The sequence below is a fragment of the Pollicipes pollicipes genome, unplaced genomic scaffold (genome assembly GCF_011947565.3).
Source record: "Pollicipes pollicipes isolate AB1234 unplaced genomic scaffold, Ppol_2.1 Scaffold_3087;HRSCAF=3621_pilon_pilon_pilon, whole genome shotgun sequence".
In the NCBI taxonomy this organism is placed as follows: Eukaryota; Metazoa; Arthropoda; class Thecostraca; order Pollicipedomorpha; family Pollicipedidae; genus Pollicipes; species Pollicipes pollicipes.
In genome coordinates, this window is record NW_023596225.1 from 37,563,376 (window position 1) to 37,581,901 (window position 18,526).

The 18,526-nt window shown below is 51.5% G+C and overlaps 1 protein-coding gene across 1 annotated transcript in view; it reads right to left on the bottom strand.

The window, feature by feature from the left end:
* Positions 1 to 18,526, bottom strand: part of LOC119089409 (NACHT and WD repeat domain-containing protein 2) — a 34,940-nt gene that overhangs the window by 2,061 nt on the left and 14,353 nt on the right. Inside the window, exons 5-26 of the mRNA XM_037212075.1 lie at positions 17,493 to 17,660; positions 16,932 to 17,059; positions 16,119 to 16,217; positions 15,439 to 15,570; positions 14,905 to 15,075; positions 14,379 to 14,546; positions 13,938 to 14,080; positions 13,308 to 13,444; positions 12,000 to 12,097; positions 10,705 to 10,797; positions 9,988 to 10,131; positions 9,555 to 9,692; positions 8,406 to 8,528; positions 6,224 to 6,347; positions 5,503 to 5,693; positions 4,967 to 5,094; positions 3,828 to 3,954; positions 2,690 to 2,872; positions 1,963 to 2,096; positions 1,433 to 1,583; positions 996 to 1,190; positions 328 to 543 (exon numbers count right to left, since the gene is read on the bottom strand). Coding sequence (XP_037067970.1) covers positions 328 to 543; positions 996 to 1,190; positions 1,433 to 1,583; positions 1,963 to 2,096; positions 2,690 to 2,872; positions 3,828 to 3,954; positions 4,967 to 5,094; positions 5,503 to 5,693; positions 6,224 to 6,347; positions 8,406 to 8,528; positions 9,555 to 9,692; positions 9,988 to 10,131; positions 10,705 to 10,797; positions 12,000 to 12,097; positions 13,308 to 13,444; positions 13,938 to 14,080; positions 14,379 to 14,546; positions 14,905 to 15,075; positions 15,439 to 15,570; positions 16,119 to 16,217; positions 16,932 to 17,059; positions 17,493 to 17,660 — 3,191 coding nt within the window. The remainder of the gene's footprint in view (positions 1 to 327; positions 544 to 995; positions 1,191 to 1,432; positions 1,584 to 1,962; positions 2,097 to 2,689; positions 2,873 to 3,827; positions 3,955 to 4,966; positions 5,095 to 5,502; positions 5,694 to 6,223; positions 6,348 to 8,405; positions 8,529 to 9,554; positions 9,693 to 9,987; positions 10,132 to 10,704; positions 10,798 to 11,999; positions 12,098 to 13,307; positions 13,445 to 13,937; positions 14,081 to 14,378; positions 14,547 to 14,904; positions 15,076 to 15,438; positions 15,571 to 16,118; positions 16,218 to 16,931; positions 17,060 to 17,492; positions 17,661 to 18,526) is intronic.

The following is an 18,526-nucleotide window of genomic DNA, read 5'->3' on the forward strand; positions in this document are numbered from 1 at the left end:
CGTGATATCGAACTCCGCACCTATGGTTTCCCAGACGTGCGGCTTCATCACTAGACTATCAGTACCCGTCATCAGCAATTTAAGTTCGCTTCGTGGAAACTTTAGATGTTCCTGAAAGCCTGGGAAATTTGCTCATTTCGCCTTTTAGGAGAGAGCCTTGATGATTTCTGTCATGAGTATGTAACCACGCAGCCCTTGTATATCATGGATACGGATGACCACACCCGGCACCTTGTCGTGAGCGTCTAACCGGGAGGCCGCGGGGCCGATTTGTAAGCATTCGACCTAAGCACCGCTCCGGTTGAGGAAGTGCTGCGATGATCGCACCTCGCGGCAGCCGCAGCAGACGTAGTGTCCCTCGGAGGTGATGGCCGCCAGCCGCGTGACGAACTCGTGGTGCGGAATGCGCAGGTCGTACATGAGCTTGCGGCTCTGCAGGTCCCAGACCAGCAGCGGGAACGGCTTCTGGGTCTCGTCGCCACACACGCAGATGCGGCCGTCCTCCGAGACGATCAGCGAGTTCAGGAAGCGGTCCTCGCCCACCTGACGGCGACGGAAGGACTGTCGTCAGCGGCAGGCCGCACCGCTCGCCGGCTTACGGTGACGAAGACAGCGGCTCAGGTCAGACGCGCGCATCGAAATAGGCTACAGCAGGTTGGGTAGGGGGAAGGTCAGTCAGCGGAGAGCCGTGCCTGAATGTGGTCTCAATTATGGAGTATCACGCGACCTAAGCTAACGACTTTACACCGAAGTGCGAGAGGCTTATACCGACTTCACTAGTTCGTTACGAGATGAATCGCTGCCACTCAATGCGAACATAAATCCCCGGCACGGTAATTGGTGGTGGATTGCAGACGGTGCTCCGGGGGATTTTGAAACATCATGACAGGAGGTACCCGTGGAACGGGAATATCGCCTTACGAGCGGTGAAAGAGTGTCGCAACTTTCTCACACGACGCAAGTCGACATTGGTGTCGACTCGTCAGTTCTCTCACCTTGAATGTAGCCACACAGTCGCCGTTCTGCAAGTTCATCATGTTGACGTACATCCTGTCTCTTGAGAGCGCTACGACATGATCCTGGTTGTGCAGGCCGTAGTACGGCATCTTCTGGTTCATGATCTGCTTCAGCTTCATCACGAACAGACCCTCGTCGAAGTTGTAAATCTTCAGCTCACGGCCCGAGAGTACCTGACGAATAAATACGGACGTGGTGTCAGTGGTCGCACATGACAACAATGACATACGCACACGGCACCTACAAATGTTTTGAATTATATTTCAAAGGCTCGAAAGTACTCCTTTCAACATGACAGCGGTCCAAACTGGTCGCTGGTTATTTATGCACTTAAGCTGCGGGCGCCTCATTCATATCGCCGACAGGCTCGAACGCGACGTCAACACCACCGACAGACAGCACGCAGTATCCGTACCAGGCACCGGTACTCGTCGATCATTTTGAGACTCTGCGGCTGGTGGATGCCCTTGAGCGTGCGCACCGCCTGCATGGTGTAGATGTTCCACACGGCGATCTCCCCGCGCGTGTGCGACACCGTGATCACGTGGTGCGGATTCTGTTTAGCCCTGCGATCACATAAGATACGACTGGTCATGCGCTTTGGCGAAGGGAGGGGGGGGGGGGGGTAGGAGAGACGAGAGGGGTTGGGGACAATGACCCCCGGGCGTCGGTGCCGATTGTGTGGTTTAAAGCAGCGTTTGCATAAAGTCCAAGAGGAAATTGTGATATGCCTCATTGGCCACAAGCATAAAGTTGCTTATTTTTGAAAGCGTAGACCCCGGGCTTCGACAGAACCCAGTAGTGAGAGCCTTAACGGAACACCTTACGGTCCAGTTGAATATTTTTCTATTCGAGTACAAGCAACAAGGCACTTGCCACGCCTCGAAAGAGCAGAACGGATGTAGGATAGCACTCAAGCCGAGATCAAACTGTTTTCCAACTGACCTGTACAGTTGATTAAAGTAGACATTGTCGTTAACCGGCGGCTCAGCCTGTCCCGGCTCTTGCAGAATGAACCCTAGCGGTATCAACGACGGTTCAGGCGCACTGAAGGCTTTGTCGTGGATCGCCTTCATCAGCTGCAGAGAGAAAACGGGCCATTGTTAAATAAGCCATGGTGAAAACATTCTTTCATTGGCTTGCTAATAAAATTAGCTTGCAACGTTACGTATCTGCCACCAAAGATGCGTAACTAATGCCGGTCATAATTATGGTGCGAGTACCGTGACAAAACGGAGTCGTTCATACCTCAGCTACTGGGCTTTTCACGACCAGCACGCAGAGCTGCAGCCGAGCAAACCACATGCTCCATACTGAAGTACCTCGCCGCAGGCGCTGTGTACAGACCCCGGCGTATAATCCACTCGTGGTCGGGGGGCAGCAGGCTCGCGTAATGGAGCGCCAAAGCATCCAGTGCGCCCCCCTGCCCCACTCCGTTCTGGCTGCAGCGACGGTGCGGACGCGAGCGAGACGACACCGGGGGCTCAGTCGCACATGCTCGAGGACATCCCTAGTCCTCGGCCAGCTTGTGTAATAACGACGACTTAAAGAAGACGGTCTCAACTGTTCAAAATCCAGGACTACCATTTAAAATCGCAGCCAGTGTACATGATAAGAATGACTGGGTCAGTGGCCACCGGCGACAGGCCGCCCAGCGCGGTGGGGCACGCACCGGGTACTGTTTCTGGTTCTCCTCCTCCTTCATGAACTGCATCAGCCGGCCGTAGAACTGCGTGTAGAACTGGCGGCCGTCACAGCCGAGCGCGTAGCTGCTCAGCTCCAACAGCTCGCGGAACAGCTGCAGCTCCTTGTTGTCCGGGTCCTTGCTCATGGCCAGGCTGACGTCCTCCAGCACCTGTCGGCCGCCACCGGGAGCGGGTCACGAGCCGGGCCAATACGGGCTAGGCACGCTAGCTGACGGCCGGACCGGAGGCGCGCTGCTTTTGTTGGGGTGGGCAGCAGCGTTGACACTATTTAACGCAATGAGGATGATCATGTGTGGTGTGGTGTGGTAACTCGCGGCGACTATGGATCACCTCGGCCAGCCGCGCCAAACGGGCGTTGGCTGTGAGTGCATCGCCGGACGACGCTGTTCGAATGTGCCATGTACCGCTCGAGGGCGTGGTGGTGACCGGGTGACTGTGGACCTGTGTGTTACGCTCGGCCGCCGCTGGCCCCGCTGCCCGGGGCGGCCTGAGCAGAGCGGTGACTGTGGACCTGTGAGTCACGCTCGGCTAACGCTGGCCCCGCTGCCCGGGGCGGCCTGAGCAGAGCGGTGACCGTGGACCTGTGTGTTACGCTCGGCCGCCGCTGGCCCCGCTGCCCGGGGCGGCCTGAGCCGAGCGGTCCATACCGTCATGTGGCAAGGTGTGGTCGATGTCAGTGGCCAATGCACAACTGGTTTAACGCAATAATGAACACGGAATATGCGAGCTAAAAATGGTTCCAAAGTATAACTTCACTGCCACTGTTAGGATCGCTTATTGGTGTAACAGCGCATGTGTGTGTGTGTGTGTGTGTGTGTGTGTGTGTGTGTGTGTGTGTGTGTGTGTGTGTGTGTGTGTGTGTGTGTGTGTGTGTGTGTGCGCGCGCGCGCGCGCTCGCGCACGCGCGCCTTGCCTCTACATGAACGTGAGTTTGGGGAATGATCTGCACACGAGACAGCTGCTTAATGCTGATAAAGGCTAGGACACGGCTTGTGACGGAACTTATTTCATCGCACAGTTCGCTACAACTGTGCGACCATCACGTCACACTGAAGTGAACCAGCCCCGTGCCACGCGCAGCGACAAGCGACAGCGCTGGCGTACCTGGTAGGCGGTTGACCCGCACAGCTTGTCGTAGACCCACTCGTTGTTCAGGACAAAGTCGTCTAGAATGTTGCCCGTCAGCTGGAACACCTGGTACGGTAGCTCGTCCAGTCGCCGCCGGTTATACCTAAGAATGCATAGAAAATGGTGTCATGTAATGTTTCAATTCGCTGCAGGGTGCAGGAAGCCGCGCAATAGGCTTGCTCATTGTCACGTTGGTGATGTGGTTAACCAGAACGTGATGAAGTTGTGAAGTGTTTTTGCGGGGAGCGTCATGTATATAGATAGGCCAGTATTAGCAGACTCATTCCTCTTATGATAACCAGGAGAATGGAGGGAAGGATGCATCATGTTTCGGGTACATGTCTTCACCGGAATGAAATATGTTGAAATGCGTGTCATTCAATAAAGGCATGTAGTCGAAATATTAAAACATCTATCCCTCCATTCTTTGGGTTAGCCTACAAAAAACAAGACTTAGTTAGAGCGAGGACAAAACAAGGTTAGCAAAGAACAAGACAAGGTTAGCGAGACTTAGTCAGACAAACAAAGACAAGGTTAGCGAGACTTTGACAAGGAAAAAGACAAGATTAGCATTCAAGTCAGCATGGTATGCTATGCTAATAACAAAACATAATCCAGTCCTATGCTGTGGCAGCAACATAACATTGGAATAGCAAAAGCTACGTTAGCGAATTTGAAACTTGAACTTCTATTTAAAATCATTAAACCAACACAATCAGATCATGTTGATATCATGGTTTGCATTATGAAATCGCCCTTTGATACTGCTTTAATATTCCAGGTTAACCAGAGTTCCAAAGATCGGTGAGCCGATCATAATCGGCATACAGCCAGTCGGCATATCGTCAGTCGGCATATCGGCATGTCGGCATGTCGGCATGTCGGAATATCGGCATGTCGGCATGTCGGCACATCGGCATGTCGGCATATCGGCATGTCGGCATGTCGGCATGTCGGCACGTCGGCACGTCGGCATATTAGCGTGTCGGATATTGGCATGCGGTCGCTAGTCGACAGCACGCACGGAGCACCGAAGCCCTCAGCAGCGAACGCCGTGAGTCGGGGCGCCGCCGGCACCCGCCATGCACCCGCCGCGCGGGAGGGAGCGCGCGCACCTGCTCCTGTAGCGGATGGGCTGGTCCATGATGAAGCGCTCCAGCTCGAGCGGCTTGTTGTCGGCGTCCAGCGCCTGCTCGCCGTCAGGCAGCAGCACCGGCTTCCGCTTCCCGTTCGCCCACTTTCCCTGCGCAGCGGCGCGACCGAAGTTATCGGGTTCGGCTCCGTTCAACGTCTTCTTGTGACGAGGTTTTACTGATGTAACTGACTCAGCTCGTTTGGTCACTGTTCCCGCTATATGCACGATCGTCCCCATTTGTCTAATAGAAAATCGTCAAACAGAAAATATTAGAAGAACTTCAATGCGATTTACGACAGCTTCATGACCTTCATGACTGGTTCGAAAAAATATCGTGGATAGCAGAAGTAATATTTAGGTTTTTAAAGGGATGTCATAAATGAAAAGGTTTTCATTACAAGTGCCTTGGTTACTATTACTGCTCGCTGTCAGAGCGCTTTGAGGTTCGAAAATTCCGTGTTCAACACTTTCGTTCGTAGGTCAAGCTGGTTAAGTTTGAGTGGAGTCGTGTCATACCGTAAAGTAGTCGTAGAGCGCCATGCAGGGCGTAAACTGTTGCTCCTGCTTGAAGTAGCGCTCTCGGGCCACCTTGGAGAAGGTGTTGTCCTTCCAGGTGGTGAGGCAGAGGCCAGAGACGATGGTCTTCATGAGGAACGGCGACAGCCGGGACGAGATTTGCGTCCACAGGATGGACGGGCAGCGGCGAACTGGAACACGACGCAGCAGAGCTCAGCCGAGTCCGTTCGACTCAGCGGCTGAACTGATCATTGGTCACAAGCTCTGGGGTTATCCAACAGCTTTGCCACATAATCTCTCCGCCAGAAGAATGTTCAGACAAATCCAGCGGCACAACTGCTATTTTTGCGAGTGGGCTTCCCTTGCATAGCTAAAGGAAAGTAAATTTTGTTTGCTGGTGTTTCTGACCTGAGGTTTGAAGCCCTTATGACCTGAAGTTAAATTGTATCATGCGCCATTGCAGGTACCACTGATGACCAAAAGCAGATTGAACAATCAATGTCAATCGATGAGGGCCTCGGCCTAGGTCTTGTTAGAACCATACAAATGAGACGACCATTTTGTTTGTCGATTCAATAAAATACAAACAAACTGAATTGCAGACGCTGAGTACAAAACGTAATGACTTTTTCACTGCCCCTGCTATCGAGATGCATCCTTTATCAGTTTCGACTTCAGTCATGTACCATACAGCGCAGAAATTTTCTGCATCTTATCTAACCTGGGGGTGTGTTGTAGACAAAGATCTCGTTGAGAACCTCCTCATCGCAAGAGAGCAGGTCCATGATCTCCGAGTCGCTGAGACCCTGACGGGCCGCGGTCAAATAGCCCAGGATGCGCGACACCTGCAGATAGATCGAGTCAGTTGCAGGGTGAGCCACACCTTAGGGCGTGTGGCGCCCGGTCATATTCGGGTTCTGTTAACACGGACTTGGGGGGGGGGGAGGGGGGAACTTGTCCCCCTTTCCTCTGAAGCTTTTTCCGGAATGATTTCCGAGCGGGGTGACGAGCCCGCGCCAAATTTCTCATAGCTGTAGGCAATCAAATGGCAAATCTTTTGGTGTCAAAATTAAGATATACCTCATAAGGTCGCTGTATTACAAGTGAAAGTCAGGCAATGGATTCAAGGAAGACAATTTCAAGGGAATCATTCAATCCGACGCAACAACGGGGTGTTAGACAAGACCATACATCTCTGAGATAGTTTCTTACGTGACAGAACAATTGAATAAACAAATTCCATTGACCTAGTCACATATGAAGGTCAAAGGTCAAAACCAGCTTGGTTTTTTCTCTTGAGCTTGCTGTGTGAGGTAGTTTCTGGTGCTCATTTTGAATTTATTGATGATAGCAACCGCATCATACATCTTCTATGAGCTCCTTAAAGGTCAGAATAGGCCACTGACCTAAAATGAATAAGGTGAACATTTTTTTTTAGGAAAACACTGACTGACGTAATCCTCGACGCTTGCTTAAATACACAACTCAAAGCAGTCCTGCATGATTTTCCTTACCATGACCTCCTAAAGGCCAAAAAGGTCACTGGCTTTTAACAAGCACCAGTGACATTTTGCCTAGAACAGGTATTTAAGTACACGGTGGTAGCATCAGACGGTACGGGGCACTTTGGACACCAATCTAGAGTTTGACCTTGTTTGACTTTATTTGACCCAAAAGTCACGGTCTCGGAACCTCAAATTTTGAAATCTTGAGTTTATGCCAAACTCTGAAAATTTAGGCCAAAATGTAAATAAATGTAAATAAAGTAAATGCAATTTTTTTTTAAATGCACGTTAATGCAAACACTGTAAATTTGGTGTCTCTAGCTTTCTTCTGAGATCTCAGGCGGTCAAACTGACCTCCGCCCGAGCGAACAGCATTCAACCAGCTGGTCGGGCGCGCGTTGAAATGTGCCGACACCGGTTGAGATGGTGCCCATATCATGTACCCGCGAACAAAAGTTAGGTCCCTTGACCCACCCGACCCCTCGACTGGCACAAAAACCCTGTCAGCGATTTTGGCAATGCAGGTCCACCGGCAAGAGCCACAGAGCTGCAGCACATCACATTGAGCAACGATGACCCAATTGATATATTTTTTCGATGTGATGAAGTAATGCCAATCTTTACTCATGAAAGAGGGAACAATTTTCTACCCATCGATTGCTGGCAGACCGCCGAGGAAAGTTGCTGGAACCTTTTGAAACGAAGCTTGAAAACTTTGAATGGCGAACAGCCGAGCAGCCGACGGACTGCGCAACTGCGCGGAGACGACCGCAGGACTCATCGAAGCTTAGACTGCTACACTTGCAGCTGTCGGCTTCCATCAATAGATGAACTTCCATTATCTAAGAGGACAAACTAAACCAAGGGACCCCGGGAAGCACCAGGAGTACGACGCCGGGCTGAGTTCACTGACCGGATTGGTAATTACCACCCTGACCAGCTATATTGGAGACGCCAGAAAACCCCGTCCGTACCTAGATACTGGACCAAAAATGAGAAGGTACCCGTGAAATTAACTGTAGCGATAATGGACAGAACACGCAAAACAAATGATAAGTAGACATAATAATAAATGCAAACATAGCAGGTAACATCAATATAAAAATAGCGAGGCGCACATGGATGGGCTGGAGATGGTTCGCTATTTAACCATTTCACCTTTTTATTCTGTGATTGGCCATTTCCATTCTGTCGCCACGCTGGGCGGGCGCGCAGTTCGGGCAAGGACTTGGCCGCCTTCTTACCATTTTAACCTGCTTGAACGATGGAAGTAAAGTAAAATCACTTCTGTCGCAGCAGTATACGGAATGACGCAGCGCCCCTGCCCACCTCTCCCATGACACCGACCGGCACAGCCCCCCCCCCCCCCCCCCACTCCTCCCTCCCCCAGATACTAACGGGCACGACGCCGACTTCCTTCTCCAGCTCGTCCAGCACCACGTGGATCTGCTCCACCAGCGTGGAGCGCAGCGCCAGGTGCTCCTCGCCGCCCGTCCAGTTGCATGTGGTCAGACCGACCGCCTGCGGGCGCACCGCCGGCTGCAGGTCAGCAGCCAGGTCAGCGGCCAGGTCAGCGGCCAGGTCAGCGACCAGGTCAGCGGCCAGGTCAGCGGCCAGGGCAGCGACTAGGTCAGCGGCCAGGTCAGCGGTCAGGTCAGTGGGCCAGGTCACTCGGCCAGATCAGTCGGCCAGGTCAGCCGGCCAGGTCAACGGCCAGGTCGGTCAGCTAGGTCAGCGACCAGGTCAGCGACCAGGTCAGCGACCAGGTCAGTCGACAAGGTCAGTCGACCAGACCAGTCGGCCAGGTCAGCGACCAGGTCAGTCAGCCAGGAGTTAAGTCAGCGGCCAAGAACTGACACGCGAGACATGGTCGGAAGCGGGCCAAAATCAGGGACGGAATGAGACGTCCTGTCCCCGGGGCGGTTCAGCGTCTCGTGCGTGTCTCCTTCATTCAGCATCCGACGGGTTGTCTCGGCGCGGAGCGTTCAGAGGGTGGACCAGCATCGCCCGGTTCGGGGCCTGCCTCTTAGCCTGGCCCAAACTAGGCTCCATGACGTTAGTCTGAGGTGTATATGCCCCTGCCGCGTCCCGAAGAACACATGCTGAAGTTCGTGGCGAGTAGAGCCACGACACTAAGCTTACATGATGATTTTGGGTCGTATGAGCTGATCAACGGTGTCGCCATACGCCATGGGTTACGCATGCGCTTTGGTCATCACCAGTCTGTTACTACTCAACGATATCTTAACATACAACACAGCTTGTACACCAGCGGACTATGTACCAACGTTAGGCACGCCTCATCACATCCGCGGACTGCGCACCAACAGTAGTCATGACAGTACCACACCCGCGGACTGCGCACCATAAGTAGACACGGCGTCCGTCGGCGTATCGGCACGTGCTGCGAAACCATTGTACGAGCTCCACACGCCCATGGTCCGCGACGGTGGGAAGTCTGGATGCCGATGGTCCGCTGTCGTGAGACGCTGCACATGTCAATGATCCGCTGCAGTGAGAAGTCTGGGTGCACCGCGCACGTCTCACCTCCACGTAGAGCGGCAGGGGGCACTCGTTGATGTAGCGGTTTACGACCTCTCGCTGGCCCTTGTTGATCTTACGGTTGTTCTCCTTCAGTATGCTGTCCAGGATGTTTGTGGCCTCCTCCGTTGTCAGAGGGCCCACCTGCTCAGTGGGGAACATAGAGCACACAAATAAGCATGTGAATGAGCATGCATTCATGTGAATGGTCAAGGTTTCCCCGATGAAGCTATCAGAAGGAGCGTGGATTCAGTGCTATTTTAACCCTTACGATGGCTCACAACAGAGCACAAGTACACATCGCTTTTGAAAGCGATCGATTAAGTCAGCAGTTTTGACGACATTTATGTGACTATAGGCAACAACTGTGCCCAGGAAAACGCGTTTGTAACAATAAGCAGTCCGCAGTGCCGACCACACCAAACAGGTGAGAGTTTACCTTAAGGAAGCACGATTTGTCGTCAATCTTTTTCTCCAGGTCGGCAAACTCCTCGCAGTCATCTGCCATGGTCAGTATGAGTTTCGTGTGCTCCGGCAGTTCCTTCGGCACCCAATCCATTTTCCGGGTGCTGTACGAGCGAACCTGGACACGACACACATGCCGGCAAAGTTAATTTTAAAAACGGTAGCATCTAGTCATTTTTTTAATCACCACAAAACACCGCCCAAGAAAAATGTCAGTGGTAACGTAATGTCATTTCGCATGTATCGATTATATCAGATAATTGTCCAACGATGATATAATAATGATGTAACATCACATGCGAAATCGATGATGATGCAATGTCGCATGTTAACCTACAGCGTAAAGCGCAAGCACATACATCCTTCGCTTATCGTCAACGCAGAGCCTACGCAGCAGCGTCAATAGCGCTATCACGGCTAAAGCCTCCAGCTGTGATAAGCAGCCACACAGTGAAAGTGTCAGCATGTCTCTATGCTAACGTGAATTAGTTGTCACTGTTAAATTACCATGGTCAACTGCGTGTTTAAGATCAAGAGAAGATACTGATTTAGCTGTGCTTGCCACTTGGCACTGTTCATATGTTTATCACTCTTTTGGCAGCACGGCCAGTGGAAACTTTAGGAGGGTTAGCCCGTCGGTACGCCAAGACAGGTCACTGGCCGGGGCGACATCCCAGGGAGAGCCACTGACCTGGTCCAGTCCGTCTATCATGACCACCAACGGGCGGGCGGCGCTGGCTTTGCTGAGTACCCGTGCCAGGTACGTGTTCAGGTCACCAATGCCCTAAAGCATGCACGGCTCGTTAGACGGGTGGAGGGCATATCACGGAGCAGGCCGGATTATGAGAACGCACCGAAACGACGGATCCCTGCTGCCACTACGGACTCGATAGAATGACACGACTTTTAACCAACTTTCGTAAATATTTAATTTTTTAATTCAGTTTTTAATTTGGTTTAATAATTAACTTTTTTAACCGACTTTCGTAAATATTGCTTGATCAAGGTGGCAGGTGGATGTGTCAGTCACGTTTACGTGCAGATGATGTAGAATACGTGTAGATGATTGCATACAGATGCATGCTAAATCAGAGAAATAACTGTAGGTGCTCCTCATGTGAGTATCAAAAGGAAGATGAGGGTTGAACACTGAGTTCGCCGCGTTTCAAACCTTGCTGAAATACCGACAGCTAAACCGCGATATGTTTTCAAATCGTCATCGGGAAAATACAACGTCCATTCTTATCCGCCCTTGGAGGGAGGCGGGAGGTGAGAAAGGGCCGCGGCCGTTTGGGGACCTTAGCCTGCTCGAGCGCAGCTCCGGCCACCGGTCGTCCCGACCCGCCATACATCGGAGTATTGCGGCACAGTCTAGCTCATGAACGCGTGGTCAGGCGCCCGGACGAAGCAGCGGGAAGTGGACGCGCAGCTCAGAGCGATAGAAACATAGCCCGGCACATCGCGGGAGCTCTGCTCGATTAGTGCAACAAAGTAGAATATAAATAACAGACAGCTCGCTGAAATAGAAATAAAAAAAGCTAGCTTGCATTGTCATTTTCAGTGAAACATACCAGAGTGAGCTGTACGTTGTAAAGCTTTCAGAACATTTTGCATTTACGCATGAGCCATGTGAGATAGCGGAAAAGTACGCGCTGCAGGCATAAAGCTGCAAACCAACTTTGGTGGGAGGTGACACATCCCAGAAAGCACTATCCAAAGATCGTCACTGACCGCGCTCGCCAGCATGTAACCTGGCTTATTCTTTCTTTTCTGACCCTTTCCTGAATTTACCTGACCTGATTTAGCTATCTGACCCTGTCCTGATCCCCTAGCACCGTGACATATGAAATAAAAGGGTTTCCCGGCCCACTCATGGGCTATTATCAAGTCTTTGATGGGCTATTAATGTTCAGTTATTCACTACTCTATCAAAAGGCCATTTTCAAGTCCCTAATTTCTGCGGACCTAGATATTTGACGGGCATACCTTGCTGACGGTGGCTGAGTGCTCGCCATAAAGGACGCAGCACTGCTCTGCGATACTGCGCAGCACCAGCTCCGTGGTGCTGCTGTCTGGGGTCAGACCTGCGGCGGACAGACAGCCAACCTCAGCACCGTCCACACAGCACCGACCTCCACATCCGATCTCGAACACCGTGATTTTTCGCTTAGACAACAGCTGTCAGGCGTCAAAACGACCCCGTTTCGTCATCAGTGCCAAATATCAGTCATTAGTATCACGTGATGGAGTATTTACAGGTAACTACGATCTCAGCAAGCACTTAGAACATTCACAAGTTAATCCCATCTCAGCAAGCCCTCAGACCATTCAAGCTTAGTCCCATCACAAAAACTCTCAGAACCTTTTCAAGGTACTACGATCACAGAATACTCTCAGGACATTTTCAAGTTACTACGATCTCAGAATGCTCTCAGGACATTTATAAGTTGATACGATCTCAGAATGCTCTCAGGACATTTGCAAGTTACTACGATCTCAGAATGCTCTCGGGACATTTATAAGTTAATCCGATCTCAAAATGCTCTCAGGACATTTGCAAGTTACTACGATCTCAGAAAGCACTCAGGACATTTACAAGTTCCTACGATCTCAGAATGCCCTCAGGACATTTATAAGTTAATCCGACCTCAGAATGCCCTCAGGACATTTGCAAGTTACTACGATCTCAGAATGCCCTCAGGACATTTATAAGTTAATCTGACCTCAGAATGCCCTCAGGACATTTGCAAGTTACTACGATCTCAGAATGCCCTCAGGACATTTATAAGTTAATCCGACCTCAGAATGCTCTCAGGACATTTATAAGTTAATCCGATCTCAGAAAGCTCTCAGGGCATTTCGCCCGGGCATCTTTGAAGCGTGTTTGCGTTTGCTTGCATGTGGTATTCATGGTATGCGTTTCGTCACGGTCACAGAGAGCGCGACCGAACACCTGCCGGCTTCGGGAGCGGCCAAACCCCGGGACCAAGCACCCCCAGTTCCGGGAACGAGTGGGTGAACGCCCCCAGTTCCGGGAGCAGAACACCTGCCGGCTCCGGGAGCGGCCAAACAACGCGACTGAACATCAAGGCTCCAAAAGCGGCCGAACACCCCCGGCTCCGTGAGCAGTCCAACACCGCGGCCGAACACCACCGGCTCCATAAACAGCCGAACACCGTGGTCACCCCCCCCCCCCCCCCCGCCTCTCAGCTCCGAGAGCGACTCAACACGGATAGCAGAGCAGCGGCCGGACACCCGCAGCTCCGTGAGCGGCCGCCGGCAGTCGCCACTGACCGATGAAGCGGACGCTCAGTTGCGGGTTGTTGAGCCAGTTACCACACTGCTCGGCCACTTTGGCGATCAGTGACGACTTGCCGCAGCCGGCGCGCCCGTGCAGGATCAGCGGCACGCACGAGTCGTTATTCAGGTACCTGGCATCGGAGCGCACCGTCGGCCAGGCGTAAGTGGCAGGTCCCGTCAGCATGAGGGTGCCATGAATGAGACCTATGCTATGCATGCGGTTCAACTAGTATGCTAGACTTGCATTTGTTTTGCATGAATACGGATTCATATACTCATACATCTAACGTGGGATCGCAATTTTAAATTAAGAAGACTCGGTGTCTTTTAACTCATGTTGGCAGCACCCTGGCATGTTTTTCAACTGATGCGATTTTTATACGCTCTTGTACGTTGGGTTGCGTGCAACGAAGCTACATAAGATGCAATTAATGGCCATTTCTGCACAGCGAATATCACACCTTAGTTGAAACTCATAAACTTTCCGAGCACAACGAGACCTGCGGAGTCCTCCTTAACAGACACTCAGCGCATATCGCCAAGAGTAAAATGTGCTTCCGGAAAGGACAAAACGTCCCAGGTTCGTGGTAAAACCTTAAAATATCGAAAAACAGCCGGCGATACCTTCGGATTTTCACCAGCATCTCTGGCCTGCCATGGAACCTGTTGAAGCGGTTCCGGCAGGCCAGAGACTGCTGCATCAGCTCGTGGAAGAGACGTTTTTCCACGCCGAGGTACGTCTTCAGCTCCTCCTGGATGTGCGAAAGCTGTAACAGACCGTGAAACGATTCATGAATGCCAATGGCGTGCCATGTGGACGTCAGTAATCGAAACAATGGGAGGCTGCGGTGCTAAATGGGGGCATCGATCGCCTAATGCCGTGGTTTCGGAACAATGAAACGAGAAGCGTTGTTTTCCTCAGACGATCCACATTGTATATCAACGGCACGCTCCGATGCTTATCCCTTCTCTTGCTAATCGCGACGCAGTGCCCCTGAAGTTAACCCTGAATCCACGCCTAGATTTAGTGCCAAGCCTTCTAATGACGTCTGAAAACAACTTTACCTTCGACTCGTCCTCGGAGAGCACGTTATCAATAACGGAGATGATGAGTGGGGAGAACTGGGCGCACAAGTCCTCCACGAACTGCTTGTGCTCGCTGTGCTTGACGTCCATGCCTCCCGTGTGCCACTTGACCATAAACTTGAGCATCCGCGTCTCGTCCAGGCGTTCCTGGCGAGACGCATTGTTCAGGCACTCACACACAGGCGGACGCAGAGACAAGGGCCTCGACAACAGCCGAGTGTCAAGAGATAAGCTTCATAATGGTGGCTGAATGGTGACAACTACAGTTGGTAATGATCATCAGTTTGTGGGAAACGGCTGCAATGTGAGTATCCAATGCCGCGAAAAGATGAACAGTCAAATCTGGCTGATTTATCCACTTTTGCTCAAACTAGCTGAGCTCGCGTTGAACTGAAGGCCTAAAATAAGAAAGTATGATTGTTCTATTAGACAGCGAATGAAACAGTGTGGCAGCGCTGTCTCAGAACAGCAGCTACCACCAAGCTGCCACGGCATTATCGCGCACCTTGAGCTCGGACTTGAGAATGTCGAGCCGTTTCTTGGACTCGGGCTCAGTGGAGGTGTATGACTTGGCATCCTCGGGCACGTTGTGCGACGGGAAGTGCGTGAACCTCCTACACAGCCAGAGACACCGCTTGGCCGACTGCTGGTTCAGGAACACCGCCTGCTTGATCTCCTGCAACGTGAGCAGCAACGTCAGCAGTGTCTGTCGCGGGGTACAAGCGTACGTGTAATTGAAAGGATCTATGCCTACAATCATTGCTCACATCTCACAAGGATCTATGCCTACAATCTTACACATCTTAGACATGGAAAGTTCAACGATAAATTTGCGAGTAGAAAGATAAATCTGTTCAACGATTTGCAACACATCACATTAACGATCTACAATTTGAGGTACACATATGTCACATTAACACGTGCCCGGTGAGCACATCCCATGTGTTAAATTGCTACCAGGGATGTCAGTGCCATGTGTCACCGCAGAAATTTAGCCTACGGCACATGATTGCTGTTGTACACGTAAACTATTGCTTACCTGTTCCATAACAGAGGTGAGATATTTTTCCTTTTGTTCTTGGTTGAAGGCCTTTCTCATGGTGTTCATCATTTCCTTGACTATCCGACGCCACTCTTTGATGGCGTCAGCTCGCTTTTCCGCAGTCATTTCCTGTCAATGCCACGGAATAGCTCTGGTGGGCATTTTCGAACGAAGGGAGCGGCAGATGTAGGTAACGACCTACAGAGCGACAGCTTTTGGGATTCCCCAGAGGAAAAATACGCTGTAATATATATAATATAAATATATAATATAAATATGCCCAGTTTCATTACCAAACTCCAGAAAGTGTTCCTAATGCCCCTGCAGCCGCCAAGCCGAGGGACCACGTGACCAGTCTGGACGGGACTGCTTCTTTATATCATAAATAAAACATTCAGCTGCAATGTTTTCTCTATACAATAATGTATTTGCAGCACATGCTGTTGTGCATGCGTGTGTACTTGCTGCGTGTACGTATGTATGTATTTTTCAGCGCATGCGCGTGCCGTTTATCTTTCCGCTCAATGACATTACTGACATCTCATTTGAGATCGAAATTATAGGCCCGCGCTTTTCTTGTTACACTCACAATCGACTGACCGATACAAACAAGGCGCAAAAGATAACTCGTCTGTGTATTATGTAAACAGAGTTGACACGGCAAGAGGACGCTATACCTTAATATCGGGCACGTGCGTGCTGATTGGAGCGAGCCTGTAGCATGGCGGAGAGGCGTTCTCGTCCCATTGGTACCAGGTCCACAGCAGCTCCCGGTCCTGCCGAACCCAGTCACGCCTTCAGGCACCGCGAGCAGGCGGTCTCGTCCCACCGCTGCCAAGTGCGCTGCGGTTCATGGTGTCGTGAGGGAGTGGCCCCATGCATGGGTGTATATATATATATATATATATATATATATATATATATATGACGTGTGTCGGCACAGATGGCTTTCTGTCCACCTCGTCGTAATTTACGGGAGTTGTATGATAAGGAAGGATGGACAATGTAATAGGTCCAAGCCGGCAACAAAAAAATGACCATAGACTGTTATTCTGAAGCAAACGTCGCAGAGTATGCCATTAAAATGCAACAAAATATGATAAAAGCACCAAACGGTGATTGCTAGAGAGATGGAAACAACTAGAGATAGATACTTTTTAATTGGACGCAGCCGTGTTATCGTAGAGGATAGCCAGGGGTAGCACAGTGTAAAACACATAAGACTAAGTGCTGAGCTTCAGATTACGAACTTGAGCCACAATTTAGCTTCATCTCAGCATCTAGAGCTTTGATAGCATCAGCAGCCCACACAGCTAGCTAGGAGCCCACACGGCTCGCCTCGTTTGAGAGACCTGATAACGTCACAGGCGGCGTAGCGATGAATCAGGCGAGGGTCGTGACCGATGACCTTTGACCCCATCTAACGAGCTCATAACTTCCCGGAAGCTGTCGTGCGTCGGCGGACGCATTTGAGTACGGATTTCGCGCACCTTTTCCTCCTCGATTCGGGAGACGGCCTGGTCAAAGTCGGGTCCCTCGATGCAGCGCGGTAGCAGAGGATTGCCGAACGTGTCGTTCAGGAACACGATGGTGACCACGTGCGAGTCCTTGGCGTGACCTGGAGAGCAGGCCGGTCAAGTCAAGCCGTCGTGCCGGGATGTGGGGGGGGGGGGGGGGCAGTCGCTGTTGGCATCTGACCCTGAAGGCAACGAAGCGCGGGCAGAAAACCTTCACCCAGTGGCTTGACTTTACCCGACCATGGCGTCCGCAGTCAAATTTCGACATGTTCGTCGCTGCTCTTGGTGGATGCTTACAACTTAGCAATATTTTCGACTGTTTTTACACACCGGCTTATTCAGTGCATGCATTTTATGAGTTTTTTCTACACACAGCAAAGTCACAAGGGCAGGTACGCATTGATAACACTCAGTCCACTTATTCAGATTGCGCAGCGGAAAGCACAGGCCAAAAAGGTGGGACAATGTGTGAAAATACATCGCGCTGAAGCAGCACGCGAGCGGACTAGCGAGGCCGAAGAGGCCTGCACTGACTTCTCAGCTCGTTCAGGCACAGCTCCTTCAGCGAGTGGTCGTTAAGGTGCTCGTCCGGCAGACCCCAGTGGAGGTCGATGACGTTCAGCTCGTAGCCTCTCTCAATGCAGTACATCCTCAGCTTGGGGTAGACGTAGTCCATCAGCGATGAGCGCTCCATGATCGTGTCTGGGAAGTTTATGGAGTTGAAAAAGGCGCAGCTGGGATTGGCTACTCCTATTACTCATCTTCAATTCCTCATGCCAAAAACGCACGCTTGTTTGATCCGTGAGAAAACTTGACGTTTCGCACTTCTCAGGGGCAGTTGCTTCCACTTTGAAACGTTTGTTGTGAAATGTTCTTGCCCTGAGCAGGAAAGTAATAAGTTAGGTTTTTGAATAAGAGGAATCAACACAAATCCTTGCATTTTGCCAAGGCCTATAGAAAATTTATTTCTGCGTCAAACAAATGCTGTGACCTACAGCATGAGCGTTTTAAATTCAAACTGCCTCTGGAGCATATGCGCAGAGAAAACATATTCAAAGCTTCTTTGGCGGGTAATGACAATGCCGGATCTAAACAGAAAACAACTACCGATGGTGCCCGTCCACCCAAAAATGGCCCTCCTTCCAGGAATGGTCTTCCCATTTCCTATTTCAAATACCCACCTTGCACCTTGCAAAAGCCATATCCTTCTCCTGCTTAATTCATTCCAGTATCACACTTATGCTATCGTTAAATTCATCAATGCCGCTCCAGACATCGTTTCTTTTCAACGGCGAGCCACACTTGTAAACGCGCCCCGATCCGCGGGGCTCGCGCAGCCCCCTACCTTGCAGGTCGCCCCGATCCGCGGAGCTCGCGCAGCCCCCTACCTTGCAGGTCGCCCCAATCCGCGGAGCTCGCGCAGCCCCCTACCCTGCAGGTCACCCCGATCCGCGAAGCTCGCGCAGCCCCCTACCCTGCAGGTCACCCCGATCCGGGGGGCTCCCGCAGCCCCCTACCCTGCAGGTCGCCCCGATCCGCGGGGCTCGCGCAGCCCCCTACCCTGCAGG